Genomic DNA, 27,275 nt, shown 5'->3' with positions numbered 1-27,275 from the left:
CGAAACCAGCAGGTTAAGAAGAATGAAGCGTTGCCTGAGGCAGATTCTTGTAAGTGAGGCGCCATCAATACTTCGTGTCTCACAAAGTACGACGGTCATACACGCCACAGTAGCGAGTAGCAGTGAAGTGGTGGTAAAAGTTTTCTTGAAAGGTAACAATGGCCAGACGCTTGACACAACGAAGCACATGTATTTCCTGCCACGCCTAACAGAGAAGGTCGCTTTCTAGGGACACACAGCGTGACGATAAGTTTCACTGGTTTATGGAACAGCCTCTCCGCTACATCAGCACGTTCAAACACCGCTGATGCTCTAAATCAACATCTGACGTAAACTATGAGAGACCAGCCGCGACGTTCTCCACCCCCATCGTATTTCACAAGAAAAAAGTGGTCGCTTCCTTCACGACAGTGAAAGCAGAAGTTGAGAAACGGGAGGAGGGTGACTCGCGGCGCAAACACATCCATTGAATGACGATGACACAGCAACACTATGTATCTAGGAGAGTAACCACTCAAACCATAACAAAGAGCAGGTAAAGTTCGTTTGTTGAGGCTTAGGAAGCAGGAAAAGTCTCGTACCGTGGTTGGCGGCTCTTCAAAAAGTAGGCATAGCACTACATTCTGCAAACTTAGTTATCACGTCCACCTGTACAAATGCGGACGTGATAACAAAAAGAGAGTCCTGAATGTTTTTCTTTTTGACTTGGTGCAAGTTCTGGAGGTTTAAAAAGGTCGCTAATGGCTTAAGTGGTAAGCAACTGCTGAAGCCATTGTATTATAAGAAAAAGTTGTCTGTTGAAGTATTTCCATCATGAGCGATTTATTCATCGTGTGCGTTCGGTTTGTAGTCAGTGAAAGTGACACATTACATGGTGTTGAATATATACGTGCTCGCGATAATTTGAACAATATTCCTACTACTACGCGTTCCCAGCGAACTGCAGCAGTACCCGTTGCAAGCCTGTTTTTGACGAAATTCTCTTTTTATATGGAGTTCCCACCGACCCTTAGACCTGTTTAGGCCTCTTCTTGTGCGCCTACTGCGCAATGCCAGCGCTTACACGGCAGCAAACGAAAAAGAAAACAGACACGAAGGCCCGCGGTAATTATGCCATCAAACGGCGACAGCAACGTAAAGCGGTACGCCTACCAAGGAGAGAAAGTCGAAACACTCGAGCGGACGCTGGTACACACACGGAATTGTTCACCCAGCAGAAGTTACGAAACAAATAGTGTTCGATATTTACAACGCTGAAGACGGCCAGCCAAACGACAAAGAAACGCCGATGCCAAGGGCAAACTGAGTGCCAAGTAGCAAACGCTTGTACTTTCTCAGTCTCCCAGACCACGTGTCTTCGCAATAAAGTGGCAATGCGCAGGCCCCTGAAGACATGCATAACTATCGTCGCTTTTTTGTTTATTCTATTTGTGCGTATGTTTGACAAAGCGAGCGGGTCCTGACAAGACATAAAACGTAAAGATGGTCACTGAGGCCAAGAGCACAATGTAAATGGCAGCTTTGAGTTGCAAAATGAGATTGAAAGAAACACTCAACATTTCTGCCTACATATGGGGACAAAGGGACGGCATCCGCCGGCGCAATAGATAAACCTGACTCTGCTTTTCGAAGGACTACGAGAAGGCTCTGCAGTTCTCCCGATTCTATACAAAGAGTGTGCACCAGAACAAATGTAGTCTATTCCTCCAACTGGTAGAAAACATGCGGTTACCATAGTTATAAATAAGTAGTGAAGATACATCTCCCTAAGTTCAATTACGGTGCGCTGATGTGAGAAAACGAGCCGACTTCGATAGCTTTCGCGTTGGTTATAGTACGCATCAGCAAAGAAAAAGACCTCATCCACACTTTCGCTAATACAGTATCATCAATAGCGCTTTTATAGCAGTAGAAAACGGTGAATCATGAAACGTGCCACCCAGTCAAAACATTTACTCGTGATCGGAACAGGATGCAGAGTGAGTTATGTGCTTAACTGAAACCCCTTGAGGGAGCAGTAATGTGCCTGGATGAAGTTTATCGGTCGTGAATATCCATTTTGCGAAAGATAGCTATAATCTTTTTCTTTTTCCGTCTTCCACTAATGGTAATAGATTTCTCCCTATGCCCCACTGGATGAAAGACCGAGTAACGGTTGGAACTGAAGTTTCTTAGAAGGGGTGCACTAGTCATACACATATTTCCCCTCTCGCTTCATGTAAAACGATATTTTCGTTACAGATGCGGTCCCAAAGCTTTAGTTTGAGATAAAGGAAGCAGGAAAAGCTAAACTTTCAGAGCAGCCATGCCTCACTCAAATCAGACCTATAATATTTCAATCATATGGTGAATTACTCATTATGTGAACTTCTACTCACAAATGAATGAAGGAAAACAATGGTGGACAAATCTCGGCGGAGCAGATATATTGAGGATTTCATAACAAATGAGCGTCATTGTGCGTTTGTAGCAAAGTTCAGGTTGCACCTGCGAACATCCGAACAAATCGTCGTTCAACCAAAGAAATATAAACAAAAAGCAGCAATGCAAACATCTGGCTTAAATAGGTTAGAAAAGCCATCTTTTTCTCTCTCTCTCTCACTGAAAGGGAAGGAGTAGTGTACAACAGCAAGAAGGGCAACTGAGATTGTCGCCGAAAGCGCATGAGCAGACATCAGCACCTTTGTTGAGGATACGTTGAATTCTTTTCACATACAAGGGAGAAAGGCCTGCGTTCTCGTATTCTCGTATAACGGCTGCTTAAGAGATGATTATAATAATAATAATGAAAAGAAAACCCAATATGTTCTCGCTGCGAAGGAAAAAAAGGGGAGGGCCCCGGGGACAGAAATATTTACAATAGAAACGGACGTGAAAACGTAACACATTCTCTGTAAGTAAAGCTGAAGATTTTACGCAAGCAAAACATGGAATTACAGTGAGCTGAAAAGTAGAATAAAAGAACGAGCACTCCAACACGACCACCGGAAAAAGAAAGAAAAGAAAAATGTGAGCAAGTATAAGGAGAACACAACGCGGCCACCAAGACAAAACAATAAAGACCGTCCAGCTCGTGTTCTCTCCTTTCCAAAGCCAAGCCGCCACAGTTCGTCGCACAAAACGGGCCACAAAGTTCTAAATTCATGCAGCACATACAGGTCCCAAGCGGCTGACGTGCGCACGAACATGCGCAGCACCACGGCGAGCACGTCCAACGGTCCCAGACATCGCTCGATCCCTTGGGGACACATTCAATCCCACCAGAGGAGCGACGGCGCGTAGGACGACAGCGGGATGCTCGGGTGGTGGGCGTGGTGGTCGAAGTGCAGGGACATGCCGGCTGCGGCAGCCGCGGCTGCGGCGGCGGCCGCCGCGCTGCGGTCGTACGCGTACATCGACTGCGTGTAGGAGCTGACGCCAGACGACGCTTGCGCAACGCTGGTCGTCGCTGCGACGGCGGCGGCGGTCGCCGTGACGACCGCGTCCGCCGTCCCGGCGGCGGGAATGGAGCCGGACAGCGACGCCACGGTGTCGTACCTTGACGGGCTCGTGGCGGCGGCTGCAGCCGCAGCGGCGGCCGCTGACATCGTCGTCGTCGGTATGGGCCTGGGCAGACCGGCCGCGGCTGCGGCAAGGTGGAGCGGAGCGGCCGTGGGCGACGGCACCGCCGGTGCGCCGCCGAACGTCGCCGTGTGAGGGGGCGGCGGGACGGTGCCGGCGGCGGCTGCCGCGGCCGCCGCGAGGTACGGCGATACGCCAGGCGGTGCCCTGGTCCACGGCTCGTACGGCCGGTGCGGGCTCGGCGGCAGCGCGAACGGCAGCGGCATGAACAGCGGGGGCGAGTTGTCGCCCGCGGCGAACAGCGGCGAGGCGCCGGCAGCCGTGGCGCCGTACAGGGAGTGCGGCAGCGGGAAGGAGGACGAGGAGGAAGAAGAGGACGAAGGGGACGGCGAGTACGGGGACAGCGGCGACGAAGGCAGCGAAGCCAGGCTCACGTCCGAGGGCGTCACGCAGTCAGCTGCACGAGACACAAAGAAGAAAGATGCTTAGATTTACGCCGATACGTCCGCACGACCAATGAAGCTCACTGATATTGATTGAGAAAATACAAAATTCAGCTTTAACGTACAAAGAGATCTTTGTCCGAGCCGTCGCAGCTGGTCACACATAGTGTGTTGCTCTGAGGCTCGAGTGGCAATGGCTACTTCTCATCACATGTCGAAAACCTCAGGATGCGGTGAAAGAAAATGACCACGTACAATGTTCTGCACGCGAGCCTACGAAACTACAAGATATAGTGCCATGACCACGCAAGAACATTCGTAAACCTTCAGTTTCACATACAGAGCCCATGAAACCTGTACGAGACCAGGCACAGAACTTCAGAACTTTGCACCGTGTCGACGAACTCCAAGCATATATACTTACAAAGGCGTGTCACACAATTTCTTAACGTATAACAAGCTTATAATTTCACGACGTAGTACCGTGTCTTCTGTATTAGAAGACACAAACATTTATACCAACATAATATATTAGGATTTTTTAAAAAAACATTCCAAAACCACAAGCGTTATTCTCTGCATTTAAGCCGTTTGCCATGGATAAAGTATATTTTTTTGCCGCTATGTGAGTGGTGGAAAATCAAACAACATTAAACTGGCCTCAGTCATCGCCTTGAATTTTAGTCTCTTGGGCACTCGACAACAAGGTGGAGCACATCTTCGTTTGCATGGCCACAAGGGAACAGCAAACTATACACGCTTTCCTTCCGGCACCAAAAGTGCCATGTATATGCTGTACCAAGCGGCAGATGATGCCCTAAAGTTTAAGAATTTTCGTTATTCCTCAGATCTGCACAAGTTGACAGCTTGGCGCGTAGGTCAGTAGATAGTAACTCGCCACATTTTGACTGCGTTCTTTAAAAATTACCCTTGTAATTTGGCGCCGCAGAGCAAGTTATTCTTATTTATTCCGCATCCAGCGCTGTTCACTTGAATTATGCCCTTGATGGATACCAGAACTTGCTCGTTGTTGTATTCGCTTATTGTTCTGGAAGGCACTGCACGCTTTTTTTAGAGAAATGAAGACAGCTTTAAGTGCAACAGTACCCTTAAATATGATTGCACCGGTACAGCTCCAATCTGCTAAGCCAATTAGGTTACTGCCCTAGAGCCTAAAATGAGATATTCTTGAAGCTTGTTAATGTACGTGTGTTTCAGCCACCTGGAGGTTAAGTAAAGGGTGACGAAATTCTAAAGAAGGCGACGGTAAGCTTCCGAAACCTGCAGATCAGCAGCCATATGAGCCAGAATGCTTGCACTAGTATACTGAAGCGATATATGCGGACGATTCTCGAAAACCGTAACTTCCAGTAGCTTAACATTGCGCGAGTTTTCAAAAGAAAAGAAGGCGCTGAAACTCTGTGCATTGAAGTTCACATGACGTGCTTGTCTGGTAGAGCACTTTTCTGCCCTCTTTTGGGCGCGTTGGACAGCGGCATAGGACGAACACAATGAACTTCAGCTCATAGTGAACATGATTGTCAGTTACACTATAACCCAACATATGTGGCCTGTTGCGAATAGTGATACTGCTAGAGACAGCCTGAAGGCCAGCACACGCTAGCGAAACATAATAATGAATGCTAGCAAAAAAAAAAAAAATAAACGAAGTTTCATCAAGACGAGAGTGCCCCCAATTATGAACAAGAAAGCCGTGACTACGAAAAAGCGCGACAAGAACATCGATCAACAAAAGAGGGCAGAAAGGTTCAACGAGGCGGAAAGACTGCCTCTGGCACATTGAAGTGCATGCGTAGACGACCAATACTCTTACGAACGCTAATGCAATTACCATATTACTTGACCGGAATAGGCGTCTGAGGCGACTGTAGTCGACGAGCCATGAGTTTAGCAAATTTGTATTGGTTTTGACTACGCATAACCGTAAGTGAAAACCCCTAGGTGAAATAAATTTGTAGGAAAGGTTGGCGAAGAATTAAAAGCCATCGTCTTAAAGGAGGAGAACTTTAAAGACGTTCTCAAACCAAACACAAAGAAGAAAGTCCTTGAAATATATTTATACATACCTCATGATAAATTTTCAAACTGTCGTAAATAAGTGAGCGATTGCTTTTAAAGACAGCTTAAGAACGCCAGTTATGGAATTGCGCCCAAAGAAGTCAATAAATTTAATATCTCGGAGTGGTGTACTCTATGACGCAGAGCATATTTCAAAAAATAAGAACGAAATTCAAGGAGTCGCTGAACAGACTATAGAACTAGACAGATGAATGTATAGAAATTAGCGGGAGCTTGTTATATATATATATATATATATATATATATATATATATATATATATATATATATATATGACATGTCCCAACTATCTCAACGGTATGTGTCCCCAGTATCATGCGCCAAGATTTGAAATTGTGCAAAAGCCACGTAGCTGGACAGAACCAAGGTAATGTAGTTTGCCGTCGCTTGGAGGTACTCAGAGCATCTTTTTTTGCGTTTCTTTAATTACAAAATTAGTCTCAATGAATTAATAATATTCTCAGATGTTATAATTAGCTGAATTGTGTCAATGAGAAAATTGCACAGCAACACGAAAAACTCCCGATACACGTTTATTTTGCTCAGTACGTGCTACATAAGTCTTTTTCCGAGCTTGGAAGAAGCCCTCGAAAAATTAGACGCTTAAGCTTCGCCTTTAAGCGTGAAACGCGATATCATTCAAAGATCCCTGACTGCTACTCATGCTTCCCGGCAACTGCAGCTTATGCAACCGTAATGTTTACCGGAAAACGCTGGCGGTGAACGCTACGCCCGAAGGCGAGCTTCCCGGTAGAAACGCGGCCCCTTGCGCGGGCCACGGATGCGCGGAGGCGAGCGCCATCTGGATGGTTTTGCAAGGAACCGAGCGGGGCGCGCTGCTGTATGAATGGCAGAAACGCTGCAAAAGGGTTTGTGCTTGAGTTTCCGCGTAAGAGAATTACGTTTTCTCGTATATCCGAATTACAGTACGACGCTATCGTGCCTGCAGGTTGTGTGTAAGTCGTACTTTAAGAGTTTTCTCACGCATTTTCCTTTGAGAAGTTCAGTTTAGTTCAGTAACGCCTCTGCGCTACACGGAGGGCCTGCGTGGCTCTGTATGCGTGGCTCGGAATGACATTTCGCTCACAACACGGTCGACGCCAGCGCTGGACGCTGACATCGGATTTTCTGCGACATGAGGCCCTTAAGGCTGTCGCGTTAATAGACGCAAATTGCCTGGAGCGTCCAGACGCACGGAATTTTCACGTGCAGTCGCGGGCTTCTTTCATGCTCGGAAAAACACTTTTATGTAGAATGTATTTAGCAACAGAAAGCTGTATCGGGAGTTTCTCATGTTCGTCTACAATTTTCTCATGGATACTTTTATTCGAATTATAATATTTGATAAGTTGATTCATTAATTAAGACTAATGAAATTAGGCGGTATGCAAAGATACTTTGAGTATCTCCAAACGTCGGCAAACAACATTACCTTGGTTCTGTCCAGCTACGTGGCATTTGCATATTTTTGAATCTTGGTGCTTCATAGTTGGGACGCCCTGTATGCACAATAGGCTTCTTCGTCAGGTGAGATAATTAACGAGTGAAAATAATTTTCCCAAGTGCGCGGTAATGCCCAACAGTTAATGCCCAACAGTGTGGGTCGGTGGACCAACGTTCATCAAGGGTTCGAGGTCGCCCTTGACACTCTCTCTCACACACACACACACACACACACGCATATATATCCCCCCCCACACACACAAAGCGTATATATATATATATATATATATATATATATATATATATATATATATATATATATATATATATATATATATATATATATATATGCGTGAGAGAGAGAGAAGAGAGAGAGGCCTACTGGGTGCAAATATGATCGTAGTTTTGTTTCTTCTTTTTCCCATAGACTTCGTTTTACACTTCATGCTTACCAGGTTTGAAGCAGCAGGAGCGTGATACGGGAGAGTTGGTGTAACATACTTGAAGAAAAAAAGCGCTAAAGCGACGAGGACAAAAAGATGGACGTGTACGACGGACAGCGCCTGTTCGTTGTACATATTCCTCTTTTCGTCCTTCTCGTCGCTTTAACGCTTCTTTATTCTTCAAGTATGTTACCAGGTATTCTTTTTTCGAGACATTTCAAATCTAGTGCGCTGTCTATTTCCCACACAGTTCTCAGGTATGTTTATGCTCTCGGTATTCCATACAATTTATTATTAATAAAAAGATTGCATTGTACAGCTGGTCGGAGCCTCGATTCTAGTTCATACCAGCTGAGGGGTATTCTTGTTTTAAACGCGTTGTTCATTTATCGTTTACGTGATGTTGACGTTATGGTTGTTGCCAAAGCGCTATTACAACAATGTCGCGAGACGACGATATGTGCCTTCAGTTCTTCTGGAAAGTACCTTATACCGCTATCACTGTGAAACCTATAATTTTCGCACCAAAGGAGGTTAGAACTGCGCGTCCATCTCTTCTATCCATAACAAAGCTGACTTCTGCGCCGACGCCACGTTATGAAGCATTCTATTAAAAAAAAAAAAATTACCATTTCATTAAACTAACGATTCAAGTTCGCAGAGAGAGAAATCGAGAAAGCAAAGAGAGGAGATGCAGGTAGGTCAAGAAAGCGCGAGTCCAGTTTGCCACTCCACACTGGAGGTAATAGAAAGGGGCAACAGAGAGAGAAAAAGAGGGAGAGCATGAGCACTGCCCGCATACAGTAGAACACACAGTGCCTGAGGCCGGAGTTCCTCGCAAACTACAAAAAATTCACAGTTTCGCCCTAAAGGTGAAACAATAATTCCGATAGCAAATTAGTAGACAGCTACACGAAGTAAGGATAGTAGTTTTATCGGCCGTATAAAGTTGTAAACATTCGCTTACTAACTAAATTAACAAGCGCGGTGTCACGGGCGCACCGGTAAACCTGAACCCACCGCACTCTATGATCGCGGAAACTCGCTGTCAAAACGCTGGAGTGAGGAAACGCAGCAGCAGTAGCGAGCGAATTGCCATTCATGATGCCTCTCGCTTCAACGCAAACTAAACTTCGAAAGCACAGCGCATACGAAGCTAGCGGAACTCGGCACATGCACTTTGTCCACGTCGCAGATCACTTTGAAGAGACACGCGCGTGCGCGCATTTTGTCCACATCCCAGATCGCTTTCAAGATATGGCGACCGCGTGGCCACGCCGTAAGCAGAAGCAGCGGCCGGAGTAGAACACTTCCCTCTCCCTCGCCTACACCCCCACCTCCCGTGATCCGCGGGCGAGAGAAGACGGCGCTGTTCCGCTGCGCCTTCCTCTCTCGTGCGCGCAAGGTTGAACCGCGATCGTCGGCTGACCCTCATGAGCTTTCGCTCGCGCAAATATACAGTGTACGGCGCGCGGCGATGATATTATCGTGTTTGGATTTCTTATGGAACTCTACGGCGACGGCAGGAAATTCACTTGGAGTGTCAATGTAGTTGCTATCGCAATAATAGCGCACGAATAGCTTGCTCTGCCATCGACGTATGGAGTTAGGGTGTAAGGAATTTGCGTTTCAGTAAATTTTCTACAGTCGACACTGTTAGCAAAAATTACACGAGGTTGCGGTTTTCGCCGCTCATGTACTTGGAAAATTCCCTTGTACAAAAAATTACTGTTGCATGCTAGAGTAAAAGGCGCTAGATGACACCGTTCTGCTGCCACCTCTAAGAAACATAGTAAAAGGATGTCATTAGCCGACTTTACGCGTGCGGAGTTTTCGATCACGTGAATAGAAACCATCCGTAGGGAGTTGCTCAAGATCACGTGATTGATCAACATTGGTCAAGATCACGGTATTAAATGCTGCCGACATACTCTGCAAGCCTTCACAAGCTTTGTCCCTTCCAGTTAAGCCCATACTCTACGACGACAGGCATGGCCACGCTATCGGAAAACATGCCGTGGCGACGCGTCGGCCATAATATTGCTGTGTTGACTCTAGCGGGGGTCGTAGATAAAGTACGTATACGGCAGCGCGGATCCCGGAAGTGCTTGCTTGGGCGCACTAGTGAACGATTCATAATTGTCAGTTGGCTGAGAAGAGAAAGCTCTGTACGCAACATGACCGTATTTGTTTGTTTGCGCGTGCATGCAAGCAGGGCGCCTGCTTCACTTCCGCCGAAGCTCCAGCTGCCGTAGCAAGCCAGTCATCGCGCCATTTTGAGATCCTTGTGTCCTATGCTACGAGGAAATATGGTTCTATTGCTTCAAGATGAACTTCAGTGGAAGTTCAGAGGTCACATGAAAAGACATTTCTAGCCCAAAGAATTAACAATGCTTTAGTAGTATCAGACACGCTTTTCTGCTGAGTATGACGCGAACTTCATGCGGCGTCACGGAAATTTCTTATAAGTTTCGTGTCAACTGTACAATTTTCCTCAGCGATTCGGCGCTCACACGAGGAAGTCACAACCTGCTACATGTTTGTCACGCCAATCAGCTTCACAGATTCTGCTACGTCAAGACCACCTAAAAGCGTTGCCCTGTCGAACGCGTATTTATAGACAACGGCGTCTGGGCGATGCAAATTGCATCCTACGGGTTGACATCACTGGCGACCAATGAAGGGCTCTTCTTCAATCGGCAACACGCCCCCACCAAACGCTCTCCTGCCTGAGAAAAAAAATTGCTGTGTTTGCGGGTGAATCTTCCTTCTCGTTTAGTTTTGCATTTACCACTCGAAGGTCACTTAAATAGCGCCCTAGCTACGGCGGCACGCCAGAGAAAAGAAGACAGGATCACTGCGACATATCTAGGACGCTTTACTGACGGCAAACCTTTCACGTACCAACGTCCGTAGCAAGGCCCACCCGCCTCGCGATTTCAGGCCAAGAAAAGGAGTCAGCCTACGAGCCGCGGCACACCGGAGCAGAAGTGCGCGTGTTTAAGGCGCACGAGGACCGATGCATCTCTTCCCTAATAATGTGCAGCGAACGCGCTGTACCTCTAACCGGCGTCCCCGGCACAGGATACCGAAAAAAATGGCTGTGGCTTAGCTAAGGTTAAGTCCAGGATGCGAAGCATACTAGCCTTTATTTTAGCTGTTGAACCACTGTTTAGCCTGGTGAACTGCTGTTACTTGGCTATATTTGGTTCGGCTAGACGAAGGAACAACTCATGCGTTACTCTGCTTCGCCTTCAAGAGTGGAACGCGACAGCGTTCCCGTCGACCCGCCAAGAGGTGTAAGACAATGGGCTACGGCGCAGCGACTACGCGCCCCGCATTGGACGCGGTGAGCGTCGAGCAACGCAGCGTTCGGCGCGGCAACGAAATGTGCGCCTGAGCAAGCGACGCACGCCTGAGCCTTAGAAACAGCTAGTTTCTAAGGCAACACCGCATTCACTAGAGGCGCTTTTGTACCGCTTTGAAGCATCGTACTCGTGGCTCAGTGGTAGCGTCTCCGTCTCACACTCCGGAGACCCTGGTTCGATTACCACCAAGCCCATCTTGCAAGAGTTGAGCCAAAGCCACCTAGAAACAAGCGCAGCTGCTCGACGGCGCGAGTTGGAGCCTCGTTTCTGCTCTGTCGTGACGTCACGGTGTCACCTGGTCAGCCTTGAAGGCGACGCCGCGAGCGACGGCGCGAGTTGGAGCCCCGTTTCTCCTCTGTCGTGACGTCACGGTGGCACGTGGTATTGAAGGCGACACCGCCGCGCCTGAGGAGCTGGGTTGAGCTCTAGTAATATGCTTCGCATAAAAGTCGGCCGCACACGGTAATGACAATTCGACTTTGCCACGACGCCATGGCTGTCGTGATTGGCTTACACCCGCGTGCCTCATACTAAACTAAAACTTTTTTTCTTCTTTTTTTTTTACAGAAGTGTCTCAGTCTTTGAATCTGGCTTTGTGTCTGTAACGACCAAAACGCGCGGCACGCTATGCGGCACCAGTGCTGGCCTGGAAGCGCTACGGCCACTCTAGTGTGCAACCTACATATGCAGGCACAGTCCTGCAGGGATAGTCCCGAAAAATACCAGAACGTCTTGAACGATAACGTACGCGCGCCTGCGTCAACGTTTGCTTTAGCGCGATGCTTCCACTCAAGCTCCGTTCATAGCCGTGAGTGCCGAGAGGACCCACACGGGCTGTGCGCTTCTTGCTGATGGCCAGCCAGGCGGGAAGCTGGATACATGTGCCGCAATGTGAGCAGTGAATTTGCTTGACGCGAAATCGCAGCATAGGCAAAGGAAAACTGTGTGCTTCCTTCACTTGCTAGGCTATGTGTTACGGCGCCGCTGTTGTCGCTGCAAGTTTCGGCGACACAGTTGTCCACACAGTCAATTTGTATGCGTGAAAGCTGTCGTACGAATGCGTTTGACGTATTATTAACAATATTAATTTCCCGTCACATCACGCAATACTGCGAAACTGCTTGGCTAACAACCTGATCGTCGCACTCAATTAAATCGCAGGTGGAATCGTCCCGAGAGATTTGATAGAATCGGCCTTACTAAGTGCCCGCTTTAGCTGTTGTAACGATGCACGGTTTTCGTGGCTACCCAACGTGTAAAAGCCCAGGCACGGCCGCACACACACAAAGATAACAATAAGAGCGAAAGAAAAAAAAAAACTCGGAAATGAGGCCAAGCAACCGAAACAAGGAAGAAATAAGAAGAAAGAAAAAAGCGAAATTGGCCCTCTCGCGAGACGATATAAAGTTTCTGTAGGGGGCATTCAACTTTGCGGAGGAACCCCGCCGCGCCTCGCGCTCCAGTGCTACACAAAAGGCTCGACTTGAAAGAGCCGCGCTTGTTGAGTGAGCCACCGTTGACAGTTTCGCCGCCGACGCAAGCGGGCGATGGTGCGAACATCGCTGCGCGCCAGTGCGTGACCAGAACGCTCTGCAATTCGCAGCAGCAGCAGATATTGCATGCTGGCTTACACACTTTTTTTTCTTTTTGACGTCAGGCGTCGTCCAACACCACCTCTGTCACCTCCTCTGTCAGGCGTCGTCGCGCAAACAGACAACAAAGACTACGACAGGATGGGAGGAAAAGCGACGGAACAAGCGAAACAGTGCCGGTTTCGAAAGCGTGTTGGCGGAAGGTGTGTCAGACACGACGGCCAACACAGAGAGAGTGCCGATACGCGATATGCAATCATGTATTTTATTTTGCAGGAGACACGCGGGAAAAACAGGTATCGTCTCTGAGTTTGCCAGGGACAGGCACGCAATATACACGTGGTTGTGGCGGCAACGAACTTCCACAATGTCACCGTAGAAGGATGGAGTCTTATTCAAAGTCCATTGCCGTTGATATCGCGGCAATAGACGATTAGCAGAAGGTGAAATGCTGGCAATATTTCCCTCTTTCAAATTTCGCGCCGAAACCTAAGCGTCGCTACGCCAACGTGACGTTTTACATTTCAAAGTGCTTTATCGTATTTGTGATGCTGTGACGGCAGTGAAAGTTCTCGAAACTCTCCAAGTTCAGTCTTCGCTTCCTTCGGGGTACAATGTAGCCAGCATTTACCAGTAAACAATTTGCTAGGCACGAGCGATGTATGACGTCACGCCAGGCTAGTACGGATACCTTGGGGCGGCGTCGCCGCCAGTATTCTGCGTCTTTTATAGCTTACCACACCTCATCTCACCGCGAGAGTGACTTTTGTCGTATTGAAAAGCGTAAGTTATTGACACAGCTCAACTGGGTTGTGTCCCTTTAATATCGGAACCTTTGGTATGAAGCCAGAAACTCACGTCTGGTTTATCTTCCTCTCTGTCCCCCCCCCTCTTTCTCTCGCTCTCTCATAAGCTGCCGTGGGGATTTACATCACATTTGCGATGTGACGAGACGGAAATAGAGAAAGCCCGATCAGGGTAAGTACAAATCTAAAACACTTTGGTTTCTGCATGGTGACGTTCAGTTTCTCTAGAAAGTGGTTCGTTAACACGCAGACGCGCCTAACACGTGCGACTGGGATGTTAAAGAAAAACAGCTTGTATCGCCGAGTTAAGCACTAACTTAGATAAACGCAACTAGAGAGACTTGCTTACTGACACTCGATGCGTGTGTAACGTGTGTGCATAACGTCGTATTTCGTGCACCATCCGTGTCCCAACTTTCGCGAATGTTTATCCAGCGTTAATAAAGGTGCCCACTCTTTGCTTTTTGTTTTTTCGTGCGGAAGGTATGTACGCCGAAGTAAAAAAGCTTGGACCACCCAGCTAACCATTAATACCAGATGAAAGGCAACTGGTATTAATACCACTGCATGACCCAAATACCCTGTCCACATATTTGTCATCCGACAACTCACAATATCACCTTAGGCATAACAGACTTAGAACACCTATGTTTAGAACCAAATATGGTACTCAGACACTCGCCTACCTAATACCTCATTTCCTCAGTAATAATCCAGAAATCGCCAGTGTGATTCCGGAATGCAGATGTGCTTATACTCTAAAGAAAAAGGTTAGGAATTATGCTAAGTTCCTAAGTCGTTTTTTCTCTTACATTTTTTCTCCTATTTGCTATATAATGTTTTGTAACACACATACTTATTATTTGCTTGTTTATATATTTCCATGTTCTCGCGCATTACTGAGGATATATTATATATAAAGTGTAACAATCTTATTTCTTTGTATACTTGATTGCTTGCCGCATACATTTTGTTCTTTTTCTTCTTTCTACATTGTTCAACTGTATTTTCATGATGCTCCACTCCCTGAGCAATGTATGGGTAGGGAGGCCTTTGTCAGGCAGTTGCATCTGCCTTTAGCCCCTACAAAGCACACAATGTGTTGTCTAAATACAGCATTCATTCATTCATTCAAAACTAGAAAATTCGTAATTTGGACAAGAACATTGGCCCCGCGGTAATCGTTAAAGAGAGCGGAATAACTAATACCTTGACGCAACTCGAGTCCCGAAGCTTATCTCGCGCACGCGTGCACCGTGCGTGAAGCATCCGAGCCTCCGCCCACGGCGATGGGGAACGTCGGTGCAGCGCCGAGGCCCACCTCGCTTGGCACGCGCGTCATTCAATCGGCCTGAGAGGCGGCTTCTCCCGCAGCGCTCCGCGCCGGGGTGAAAGGAAGCGACAGTGTAATGCTTTTCAGCCACTCCCCGCAACAAGTTAGCGCGCGTCGCTAGCTGCGGGGGCCTGGACCGGGTGCGCGCGCGCAAAATAACGCGCGTAATTGCCTGCGTAGGCTCCATTCATTGTGCAACACGCCTGTCATTACGGTAATTAATGACCCTCCCGGATGGGCGTGACGGGCGCTGTGGAGCGTTGCGAGTCGGGAGGGAAACGTGTTGGAAAGCGAGCGCGTGGCACGGTAAGAGTAAGAAGGCTGCGGGAGGAATGTAGATATACCAATCGACAATGCTTCGAACGAAAAGGCCACGTAAACGCGTATACATATCATTACAGGCGGTTTGTCGCTTTAGAAAGGCGGCAATGATGCAGAAAACTCGATCGCGCCGATCATTCCATACAAGAGCAAGAGTTACAAGAAAGGGCAAGGCTCTTCCTCGAGAAGTGTATGCCACATCTAACCCTCTCCTGCAGTGATCTGTCTTCACGCTATGCGAAAGAGCTGAAAAGAAAATGGCGCCACATTGATCCTTCGGAGATGATTGGCGGCGTTTATGCGATTCTCAATCTTTCTTACGATGAGTGTGCGATGGGTGACGGTATCTTTTATGTGTTACGATGAATATTTTTTTCTTCTTGTCGATACCATATCTCTATGCAATCTTTGAATCACGAAACCTCGCGGGCCCATCAGCAGACACGCAAAGAAGCAATCTCGCTTCCAACCACAATGCGTAATGATACCACAACGCCGAGTATCTCGTTGTAATTACTGCACCCAAGTTCAAACTCCATAGCCACGTCCCCCTCTTCCTAGTATACTGGCTACAACTTCGTCGCAATGACTATCCATCTAGCGGCCGCAGTCGACGCGCAAGTGTCTGCTGAGGATGAGAAGACGGCAGCGTGCAAAGGCTCTTGGAAGTTCTTGGAAGGCTCTTGGGAGGAAGTGCTATACTCCGACGATACAGAATACAGTACCGGTCCTTATTTTGCTATGGCCGTTATCAATTCTCAAGGTCAAATAGCTACTGTCGCCATCCTTTCCCGCATCATTTTTGAGGATGCGGAGCAGCTGGCCGCAGCTGTGGCTATTACCATTTCGAATTATTCAGTTGTTGCCAGCTAATCCAAAACAGCCGTCTACAACTTGGGAGCGGGTAGCGTGTGCAAACCAGTCCTCTCCGTCTACCTGGCCAATCCACCCCCACCCTAAACAAGATGCGGCTCTATTATGGACTCCCGCGCACGCAGATCTTGCCAGAAACGAAGCGACTCACGGATTTACGGTCTCGGCGCAGCCATTTGATGAGTCAGACTCCGTTGCGGTAACGGCTAATTTGGTTTCGCGGGATCGCCTTCTAACTTTTCACGACATCTGTAGCCACTACCGTTTAGGCCGTTTAACCTTCACGCAGCTAATAAACAAATATTTGCGCAGGTGCGAGGTGCTGTGGCGACAGCTGCAGACTAACCCTTTTCCCTCTCCTCACCTCCTTCATCTCATCCACCCCTCTCTGAAACCCCCCTCTGGTTGTAAATTTTGATCCACAACCAAAGCCAATATGAATCACATCACGTGGGGGTGCCCTAAGAACACCACCCCGTCCCCCGTCCCTCCGTAAATTAATAGGTAGCGAGGAGCAGTGGGGGGCTGCCTTGCGCAGCTTCAGGCCCGATATCCAGGAGGCCATCCTTGGGTGGACTGAGAGGGTTGCGAAGGACCCTCTCACCACCCTCCTACCTCTATTGCTCTGCACCTTTCCTTCAAAAAGACAAGAAAAAAGTTTTCCCCACCACCATCACGTAAGCCACGTTTAAGACAACATAACCCTTGTGCCACATTGGCAGATCCTTTACGGGTGATCAACCGAGAATGGACACATACCAATATCGCATACACAGTGCCAAAGTTGTCTTTTTCTGGCACATGCCCAGTGGCACAGACACCAGCCAGCTGCGTGTTCCCTATTCGGCAACTTACCCAATAGCCCATGTTTTCTGCTAGGCTCGGTAGCAGCTAGAGCATACCTATTGGTCCAAGCTAACTGGCAACTTGCGTCAAGGGGCGAAAGAGGTCCGATATGAACGTATAAACCGGAAAGTGGGTAAAATTGCCAAGTAACGCTATTCGCCATAAAAGCGATCACTGTTATTAGTATATAGTAGCATCATAACAGCGACGTCATAACAGTAATTACTTTCCGTAGCCGCAAGTATTATCCTACCGTGCAGGTCAAAGTCTGTTGTGCATAAATAACTAATATTATATCTCAATAATATACCTTCCCGATTCCAAGAGAAGGGAAGCGTAGCAGGAGGCCGCAGTAAGTTAGGTGGGCGGATGAGATTAAGAAGTTTGCAGGGACGACATGGCCGCAATTAGTACATGACCGGGGTAGTTGGAGAAGTATGGAAGAGGCCTACACGGAGAAATCGGCATACACCGACGGCATACAGAGAGGCAGTAGTCAAAAACAAAACCAGTTTAGTACACAAAAGCCAACGTCAAGCGGTTTTAGTGACCCGTCAAACGCCGGGTGACCGACCCAAGTTCGCTGTACTTCACGGCCCAGATGGTAGCGACGCCAACGTCCTCGGCTGCCAACCACGCCAGACACTTGCGCCGTGTACATGTGCTTTGTAGAGCCTATTATGCGCGGTGGAAGAAGCCGGCATGTGATGTCAGCGCTCCCACTTTTTTTCTTTGTCTGTGTGAGTTTTTCTTTTTTTGTCAAGAAGCAGAGACTGGTAAGTACAAAACTCGCCCACAAGAGAGAGAAAGCAAAGAAAGCTAATGTGCCTGTCTCCTCAGCGTCTAAACGAGTTGGCCCCCATAAGGCTGCGCAAACTCCAAAGCCTCGTTTCGTACGCCGCCTCGGTGGATCGAACTTCGCGCGCCTAGAACCACCAAGCGGCAAGCGAAGAATAGCTGGAGACTGTGCGTGACGCCGTTAAAAGATGGCGTGAGACCGAGCAATGCGGAGTGCGGGGTTTTGATATTCCCTTTCCCCGTCGTCCTCTTTTTTTCTTCGAGCGATCTCTGCGCTTAGGAAACACGATTGCTGACCTGTTCGCGGCTTTTGCAGCTCCTACGCCGTGCGCTTGCACGCGCGCCCAGTACGGCGAAACCGAACCCCGAAAGAAGGCGAACCAAAGGAAAGAAACTGTTCAAGCGGTTTGGTAACGTCACACCCCGACGGGCTCTCGCTAAAAGAAATTTGCGAATGAGCATGCTACGCGGTCTGAAAAGTTGGGGACGCGAAACCAACACGCCAGATTTTTATCTCTCTTCTCAAAGCCGCCACATAAAAGCGGCAGATAGATACTGCGGAGGTTACGGAGCGGTGATGGAGTAACAGCACGCGACCAGGAAAGCTCGTAATGGATGTCCTCTGGCTAAAGCACGCCAGCCTAAAGCGGGCAGCGTAAAAAGTTGTCAGACGACCAAATGCGCCCTTCTTGCTCCGTCCAGATGCGTGGAAGGCGTAGCTCATTTGCCGACAAACGTTTTTACTGAATTATCATGAGGTCATAAGTGCAGCTAGGCGGAAGAAATGCTGTAATTGGTTCCGCCCAAGGAAAAAAAAAAGAAACATCTGACGCAATGTGAAATACGAGTACGAAAAGGAAATGCAAATATACTAAGAAGCAGCCGTGGCAACGTGATAGATTTGCGTTGCCCTGCTGAGCTCGAGGGCATAGGATCAAATCCCGATCCTGTAGGAGTTATCTAAATGATGCGTAAGCATTTAATACGAATCACGTACTGTTTATTCGCCGTACGCTACTGTGTTTGGTATAATTTCGAGACATACCGCGAGAGGAATCGCAAAACGGAGAAGCGCGGTAGCAATACCATAATGTTAACTGAGACAGTATGAGACGACGAAGATGCGAGTAGTCGCAATGTTCACTCATGTTATATGATGGTTCTTTCGGATGATGTCGCTGCGTCGCGGAAGATTAGCACTGGCTCATGCGTGCTGGTAATTTAAGTGTGACGTTTAGTAGACCTTGTACGCGGGCGGGGTCGATGGCACTGCCTCCTCTCCATGTGAAGCATTATCATTCGTACCGTGGCGGCGGCTGCGTATGGCCCGGGGACGTGGGCGCTATCTAGACAGCGAGTGCACTGAGTGTGGATAGCTTGGCGATGCCTTATCGCTGCCTAGTTCTCGTTGAAGTGAGAGGCAGCACGAAGGTCAATTCGCTTGCTGCTGCGGGTGCTATGTTGAAAGCGATCATCTTACGTGACGGAAGAATGGAGGGACGGACGACGGACGGGTTTCCTCGGTTGGGTAGCACAGAAATGCTTAGGCATAAAAAAAAAAAAAGAGAGGGCACTTAGGTATTCGCGCGTGGATGACTGCGTAAGCATTGCGACGTCATTCCTAAGACTCCTCGGCCTCTTTCGCGTACTTGCGCGGACGTCCAAAGGAGCCGGGCGCTGCTGCTGACTGAGAAGTCAAAGTAGAAGGTTCGCCAATCGGAGCGCAAGAAAGAACTGAAAAAAATCACCGCAACAACTAGCAGTCCCACGACGCGCGGCCTTATATATAGACCAGCCACACAGTTGCCGCTAATGAGCAACCACAGCTCATGCAACTGTAGAATTTACCGGGAAATGCTTGCGGCGAACACTATGCGCGAAGGCGAGCTTTGGGGTTCTTTTTCTTTTTTTGCGATAGCATTCAAACGGTCACTCCAGGTACTTTTCTTCCGTCGCCGTCGGCGTTGCCGTGATGTTCCGCATAAGGCTCATGCACAATAACGTCGTCGCCGCACGTCGTATGCTGTATGTGCGAGTAAAAGCTTTTCGAGGGTCAGCCGACAATCGCGGCTCAATCAAGCGCGCGCAATGGAGGAGGTAGCGAGGTAGCGCGCCGGTTGCCGTCGCGCGCGAGCCACTGGCAGGAGAGGGCGGGGCAGACGGGAGGGAGGGGGTTGAACTCGGGCGGCTGCAGCGTAGGGCGCGGCCGCGCGGTGCCGTATCTTGAAAGTGATCTGCGATGTAGACAGAGTGCACCGAGTGCTGGTAGCTTCGTATGCGCTGTGTTTTCGATGTTTAGTTCGCGTTGAACCGAGACGCAACACGAAGGTCAATTCGCCCGTTGCTTTAGTGGCGCTTCCTCACTGCAGCGTTTCGACAGCGATGTTCCTCGGTCATCGAGCGAGATGTGTTCATGTTTGCCTGTGCGCGCGTAACACCGTGCTTGTTAATTTAGTTAATGAGCGAACGTTTACGAGTGTATACAGGCGATAAAAGTGCAGTCCTTACTTGGTATAGCTGTCTACTATTTTGCTATCGCAATCGCTTCGCCTTTAGGGCGAAATTGCGACGTTACTTCGCCCCCGACGGCCGCCGCTGCCGCGGATGGATGGATGAATGGATGAGCGTCCCCTTCAGGACGGGGCGGTGAGTTGCACCACCAAGCTCTTGCTATTATACTGCCTAATGTCCTATCCAAGTTAAAAAAGAAAAAAGATGTAAAAACACTATGAACTCCCACAACCACATTTTCTGACCCCCTATTGCGATCTTTGCTTTTCTACATCTTCTTTTTTATCATTTTCCTACTTTTCTTCCACCAATCTTCCCATCGGATACGCTTAGGTGAGCATCATCTGGTGTTGCTTCAAGGTAAACAGCGGCCCACGCCTCCCGTTGATTGACTGTGACCACGTGAATTTGGGAGAATTTCTGGCCACGCCGCCGGAGTTTCCGCTTCGTGAGCCGCACAACGTTATCGCAATGCCCGTGTACCGTGCGTTGGGTGAACCTTAAATAATACTCCAGGTTATAAAAGAAAATTAACCTCGAGTCCCCCGCTATGGCGTGCCTCATAATCACATCGTTGTCTTGGAACGTAAAGCCCCAAAATTAAATTTGAGATAATTATTTACTTCATCTATGTCAGTACTGCCGGTATAGGTCCGGACCTTCGGAAGGAGTGGGCTACAATTGTCTGCATACATACAACAGATATACAGTAAACACATAGAAAGAGATACAACGATAAACATATTAAGAATTGGAAGATTACAATTAAGAAGCTTAGTTAGTGAAAACACTGTACGGCAAAAAGGAAAGAATATATACCCAGAGACGCACAAAAAATTGACATCAAGGCTCCTGTAGCACATCAGAGCTGTGTGTTATGGAATCGAAAGCATGTAACTAAGATGATGCTGTCGGGCATTCGACTGCAGCTGCTGGAAGTGAATTAATAATAATAATAATAATAATAATAATTAAGAACAATATTTTCTTTTTGCCAGAATACGATTGTAAGGCTATACGTCACCAATTTTACAAGTTCACTTCAGCAGGAAATACTACTCGTGAACCCTACTGCCTCTACTGCTGCGTCTAAGCCTGTTTGTGTGTGTGTATATATATATATATATATATATATATATATATATATATATATATATATACATATATATATATATATATATATATATAGCAAAGTCCGGGGCATTACGTGCCAAAAACACGGTCTGATTATAAGGCGCGCCGTCGTGGGAGGACTCCGGGATAGATTTGACCGCCTGAGGGTTTTTCGACGCACCCCTAAATTTATCAAAGTGCAGGAGCGTTTTTTTTTTTTTTGCATTACGCCCCCGTCTAATTGCAGCCGCCGCGGTCGGAGTCGAACCCGAGGATCTCGAAGCTTAGCAGCGCCCCGCCGGAACGGCAAATCGTAAAGGTTGGCAGGCATGCTCTACGTATATAAACGACGAACTGTAGAGCCAAAAGCACGCCGCGTAAAAGTTGGTGACGTCACGGAAAGCTGTAGCAGAAAAACACAGTGTCGGCTTTCGTCTGTGCGCCTGTTTTCCGGGGTGCGCATCGCGCGTGTGCTTTGAATCCAGCAACTTGGGACGCCTGCATGATGGCCAGCTAGCGCTCGTAGCTTGCCGAGATAATCGAGCATCCAAGAAGCGGCAGGGAGAAGCATAGTAACGAGTGTACACTTGCGTTAACTACACGGTCTACACGGTTAACGTGTCTACACGGTGCTCAAGTTTAACAAGGCTGGCCGCTCAGTTAATGCGATCCCGCGGAGAGCTATATTCCTGCTCTATCACGAGTGTTGGTAGCGATCGCGAACGAATAACAATAAAAAAACGAAGACACTGAAGTATCTGAGCTCTCGCCTGAAGCTATTGCCGAAGATCAAAGTAGGCAGTGTTACTGTGATTCAAGCCGAGCACCTATTTACTTAAGGCAGATCCTTATTATTCTGCGAGATGAACGCTTGGAAGTTCAAAGACACCGCGCTGCATCCTTGTGCTTTTGTCGTAGTGACAGTTAGCCTCGATAGGTTTTAGGTTACGGTCTCTTGCACGCTGGCGAAGATTTATTTTTCTTATTCCTGGTTGCTTTTTGTGCATCGCTGTCGAATATTAAATCGATGTCACGTGTCCCAAAGTTCTGCGGGTACGTTTGGAATGAGCTTTCGCAATTGGTATTTTTTAACGTATGCAATATGGCAACATGAGATATTGAAACAACGGATGCCTCTCCATCTTCTATGCGTGCAATATGCTTCCCCCCGCCAAAAGAAAAAAAAAAAAAAAGAACGAGTTCCGTATTTCGTGGATACGTTTCTCCCTTTTTCAGTCGTCCTCAAACTGTCATATCTATGTTAATGTCAAACGCACGTCGTACTTTGCGACCGTGCTATGATGTACTGTGAGGAGTGCAAAAAGAAGAAGAGACTATGCGATAAGTACATATCTCCGCTACGCGCGAAAGAGGTGAACGAGACCAGGAGCTTTCGCTGCAAAACACGCAGGCTAGCCTGTAATGCTCTGCACAATCACCTCTGCAAGAGATACCGGGCCACTGCCGCACTCGGAAAAGGTTAACTGGCATACACTAAAGCATGAAGAAACGCATCAGCGAAGCCACCTATCAAGCGACGCCCACAAACAGGCTCGATAGCACCAAATACCAGCGGCGAGGCGGGCACTCGTCTACACAAGCACTAGGAGCATCTTATTGATTGATTAATTGATTTGGTTCAATGTTCCAAAGGAACACTTTGGTTAGCACAGAGGCGGCACTGGAGGGCTCCGAATTCATTCCTACCCCCAGGGGTCCTTTAACGCGTACCCGAATCTCAGCATACGAGCGTTTTTGCATTTGGCCATCATCGAAAAGCTGCCTTCGCGGGAGCATTTCTCCAATCACCGGGTCCCGGAAACGAACCCGCAACCTAGCGCTCGGCAGCATAATGCCACAGCTAGTGAGCGAAAGCCGGAAGATAATGAGTATACCTAAAGGGGTCGCATGCTGGAGCGTTACCTCACGCGTTAAAGGGACACTAAAGTGAAAAATGATTTCTTCAGCATCAGTAAATTACCTTTCTCCGACACCTAAAACACCACTCTTGCAACGATAAGAAGTTTGGTAAGCCAGAAAAAACGCAAGAACGAAATGCGGGTGGCGACGCCTACTTAAGTTCCCCCACCTGGTGGCAGTGACGTCATGGATTTTATAGCATCTTCTAGGGCCTACTAATTATATATAGCGGTAGAGATTGACTACATTGTGTTTTAATGTAACCAAATATTAAACATCGCAAGTTTCGGGAACTTTTTACTAAGCCAACGCTGCCCAAATGCGAAAACATACTTTGGAATCCCTGACGCCACGCTGACCTACCAGCGCTGCGGTTTCGGCGCGAAGTTCAAATACTGATATTTGGGCCTTCATTTTCTCATCTAATAATCAAACTATCTTTTTGAAATGACTGCCTGCAGGGTTCTGAAACAATGCTTCATTAGTCCAAACTGATTTATTATTTCGCTTTGGTGTCCCTTTAAGCCTTCCAGACATGCTGCGCGTTATATGGGGCTAACGTTGTTTCACTGCGCGAACAAACGGACCACATATACAGCATGGGACAAGGACGGGCGCAGTCCCTGTCCCATGCTGTTTCTGTGGTCCGTTTGTTCACGCAGTTAAACAATGTTCGATAATATGTACCTATAATAATATGTAATATGTAACTAGCCCAACAAGAAGTTCTTCTAAACATATGGGGCTGTTTGAATGTAAAATTGTCCACGAAGCATGCAGACGCAGGCTGCCAACAAGCCGTATGAGCAGCTGCGCTGCGACAGCCAAAGATATATGGCCCCATGTTATCGTGTGACGAAAGGGTCCACGTTGTGGGGCCCTAAGAACAATTATTAAACGAGGTTGCCAACTGGCTGTGAAAGTGCGGGCACCCAATGCGTCTGTGTCGACTGCTTTCACGGACGCGGTGTTTGGAGGAAGCTGACAAAGGCAGGTTGAGTCGGCTTGCCTAGGTGAAATTTGGCTGTCGCACTCTTGTAAACGACAGAAGGTCGAGTTGAAGCAGTATCGAATGGGGCTCAAAGCAACCTTCCTATACCCTGAAGAGGCTAACGTAACCTCACTCACTCACAAGGTAGATGTAACGCGGACGGCTCGTATAGGCCATTCGGAGACAGCGGCAGAGGAAGAGATTCTCTGTTCGCGGTTAACCTAGCCCAGACGTAGGCTGCCGCTGCGATCCTGGCCCGAAAATGAAACCGCTTGTATATAGATGCAGTCGAGTTCAGCTGCCCCTTCTCGAATACTGACGCTATCCGCTCTAACAAAACCTAATGCAGATATGTTGCAACCAAAACTGCAACAATGACCCCTCAAGCACACCCTGGGTATAAGGTGGTAATTCGTAATCACCTACCTCGGTGTGTGGGTGTGTAATGCGTATGTATGTATGTATGTATGTATGTATGTATGTATGTATGTATGTATGTATGTATGTATGTATGTATGTATGTATGTATGTATGTATGTATGTATGTATGTATGTATGTATGTATGTATGTATGTATGTATGTATGTATGTATGTATGTATGTATGTATGTATGTATGTATGTATGTATGTATGTATGTATGTATGTATGTATGTGCGCATGCACGAGGTTTCGGCGATAAAATGTGGATGCAGCAAATCAGACGTGGGTAGTTTCACAAAGCTTTTCGTTCCTAGGTGTTCTTGGCTGTTGGACTGTGGCTTCCGATAATATGTCCTGCATCAGGATCGGCTGGAATTTCCGCTGATAAACAATTGTAGCGTAAGAAGTTTTTGTGCATACGGGCCCGTTCTTGCATGTCTGACGCAAAGAAAAATGCGTAGCTCCGAATAACCGTACCCGTAGGGTTGCTCAGCTAGGCGGACAGCTTTCCGAGGGACCGAACCAGGCCGTAAAGGATAAATTACGATCCCGTAATGACTTTCGTCGGCTCACACCGTCAGCCACGGCCCTTGCAACATTGTAATAGCAGCGAGGCCGGCCGGCCTGCCTTAACTGCGAAGGTGTTTAATGGGCCACGGAGACTGCTCGCCGCGCACACGCGAAGAGAGGAAGCCGAGGCGGCCGGAGCACCCTTTCGGCATGGTTGCACGCTGCACGGACGAAGCTTCGCTCTTTCCGTCGCCGGCCACGCGGTTTAAAGGAGCGCGTCGCCAGACCAGGTGCGAGAACGAAGCTCATGTGCAGAAACGTATACAGACGAGAAAACGTCGACCCAAGTTAAACACCGCATAAACACGCTTCCCTTCCCGCCGCCTCGCCCTCTCCACACTTAGCTCTCTCTCTAATCTCGCCATTCTTTAGCACGTGGTAGCGGCAGCCACCACGTCGCCAGCTGCCCTTCCCCGAGACGCGCTTACCGCCGTCGCCGACAATGGCCGTTTGCGAGCGAGACCATCATGCTCACGTGCACCGCTCTGCTGGTTGCAGACAATGGTAGTGCGAAACCGTGAAGTCAGCGGGGTTTTATTGACCGAAACACTGGGAGCAACCTTAGCGGTCCACGATATTCATGGAGAAAGTAATGGGACTCTGTTTAGGACCTAGAGGGAGGCAGTTACCAACGGAGGAAGTTCGGAAAGATGGCACATACGGTTTCCAGCGAAACGTACCGACACGCACAGAATGGGACGACGATACACGCTGGTTGCTCCTAGCGTGTGTCTCCATCCATTTCTATCCGTGCCAGTACGTTCTGCTGGAAACCATTTGTGCTATGCGCAACCAATGAGCTCAGGCAAACACTATTGGCGGAGATAGATTGAGGCGAGCAGAAGGAAAGAAATACGTTTTGGAAGACGCTGGCAATCAACACCGGAAAAAAGATCACCGCAGCTCTGCCACGGGCAAGGAAGTGTATACGGATAGGTATGCCTTTAACGGGCGAAAATTTGTTCGTGGGCGAAAATTATCTCATGGGCGCGACGCGATGATTTATCGGCCGCGTTGACAAAGGCAGACGACAAAGCCCGGTGGCGGCAATTTGTAAACGCCGAGTCTCAGCAACAGAGTATTCCGTGTGCGAAGGCGCCCCCCAGAACTGTATACACCCGACAGCATGGGCTCCCCCCCCCCCTCCCCCTCCCCCTTTTTTTTTCTCGCAAGGCGCGATACAGTTTTTGTGACATTTATGGAAAGTAAAGGGCTTATAAGAACGAGCAGCAGATGCTGTATTCATTGGACAGGCGAATCCGCAGTGTACTCGAAAAATTTCCACCACGATATTTGCACACACTTCTGCAGAAGTCGGCTAACTATACGCCAAAATAACTCGAGCAAGCTTGAGGTCAATACGAGGCTCAATGCATTATTGAAATTGACTGCTCGCTAGTAGATAAACTAAAAGCAACGCTATATGTTAACCTGTAATACTAATAAGAACATAAATTCCGCGCAAAGTTTTCAGGTAATCGAACCGACATAGAACAAAGGTAACACGTATATACCTTTGTTAGAACAAGGGTAGACACCAAACATTCCTCGAATTAATGCGCTACACGAGCCTTATATATACACATATACCATTACATGCACATATCAAATGGCACATACCATCTGGCAAGTATTAAGTGAAAAAATAGTAATAATAATAATAAGCGGGTGGTACTTTATTTGCTCGTAAAGTGACGATGACGTACGGCGGGAGCAGCACTACTGCACCGGTGAAATATTTTTACAGGTCGCACATGCGTACGAGTAAATTAGGAATGTAGTCAGAATGGCCAATAGAGGGTGCGCAACTTATCGAATAAC

The 27,275-nt window shown here is 48.0% G+C and overlaps 1 protein-coding gene across 1 annotated transcript in view; it reads right to left on the bottom strand.

Moving 5' to 3' along the window:
• Nucleotides 1-2,080: 2,080 nt before the first annotated feature.
• The window catches only part of LOC142583198 (uncharacterized), a 66,932-nt gene continuing 41,737 nt past the window's right edge, over nucleotides 2,081-27,275 (bottom strand). The window contains exon 2 of the mRNA XM_075693555.1: nucleotides 2,081-4,018. Coding sequence (XP_075549670.1) covers nucleotides 3,252-4,018 — 767 coding nt within the window. The 3' untranslated portion in view covers nucleotides 2,081-3,251. The remainder of the gene's footprint in view (nucleotides 4,019-27,275) is intronic.

Source organism: Dermacentor variabilis, chromosome 5, assembly GCF_050947875.1.
Source record: "Dermacentor variabilis isolate Ectoservices chromosome 5, ASM5094787v1, whole genome shotgun sequence".
Taxonomy (NCBI): Eukaryota; Metazoa; Arthropoda; class Arachnida; order Ixodida; family Ixodidae; genus Dermacentor; species Dermacentor variabilis.
The sequence above is the reverse complement of the archived record's forward strand: the minus strand, read 5'-3'. Positions and strand labels throughout refer to the sequence as shown.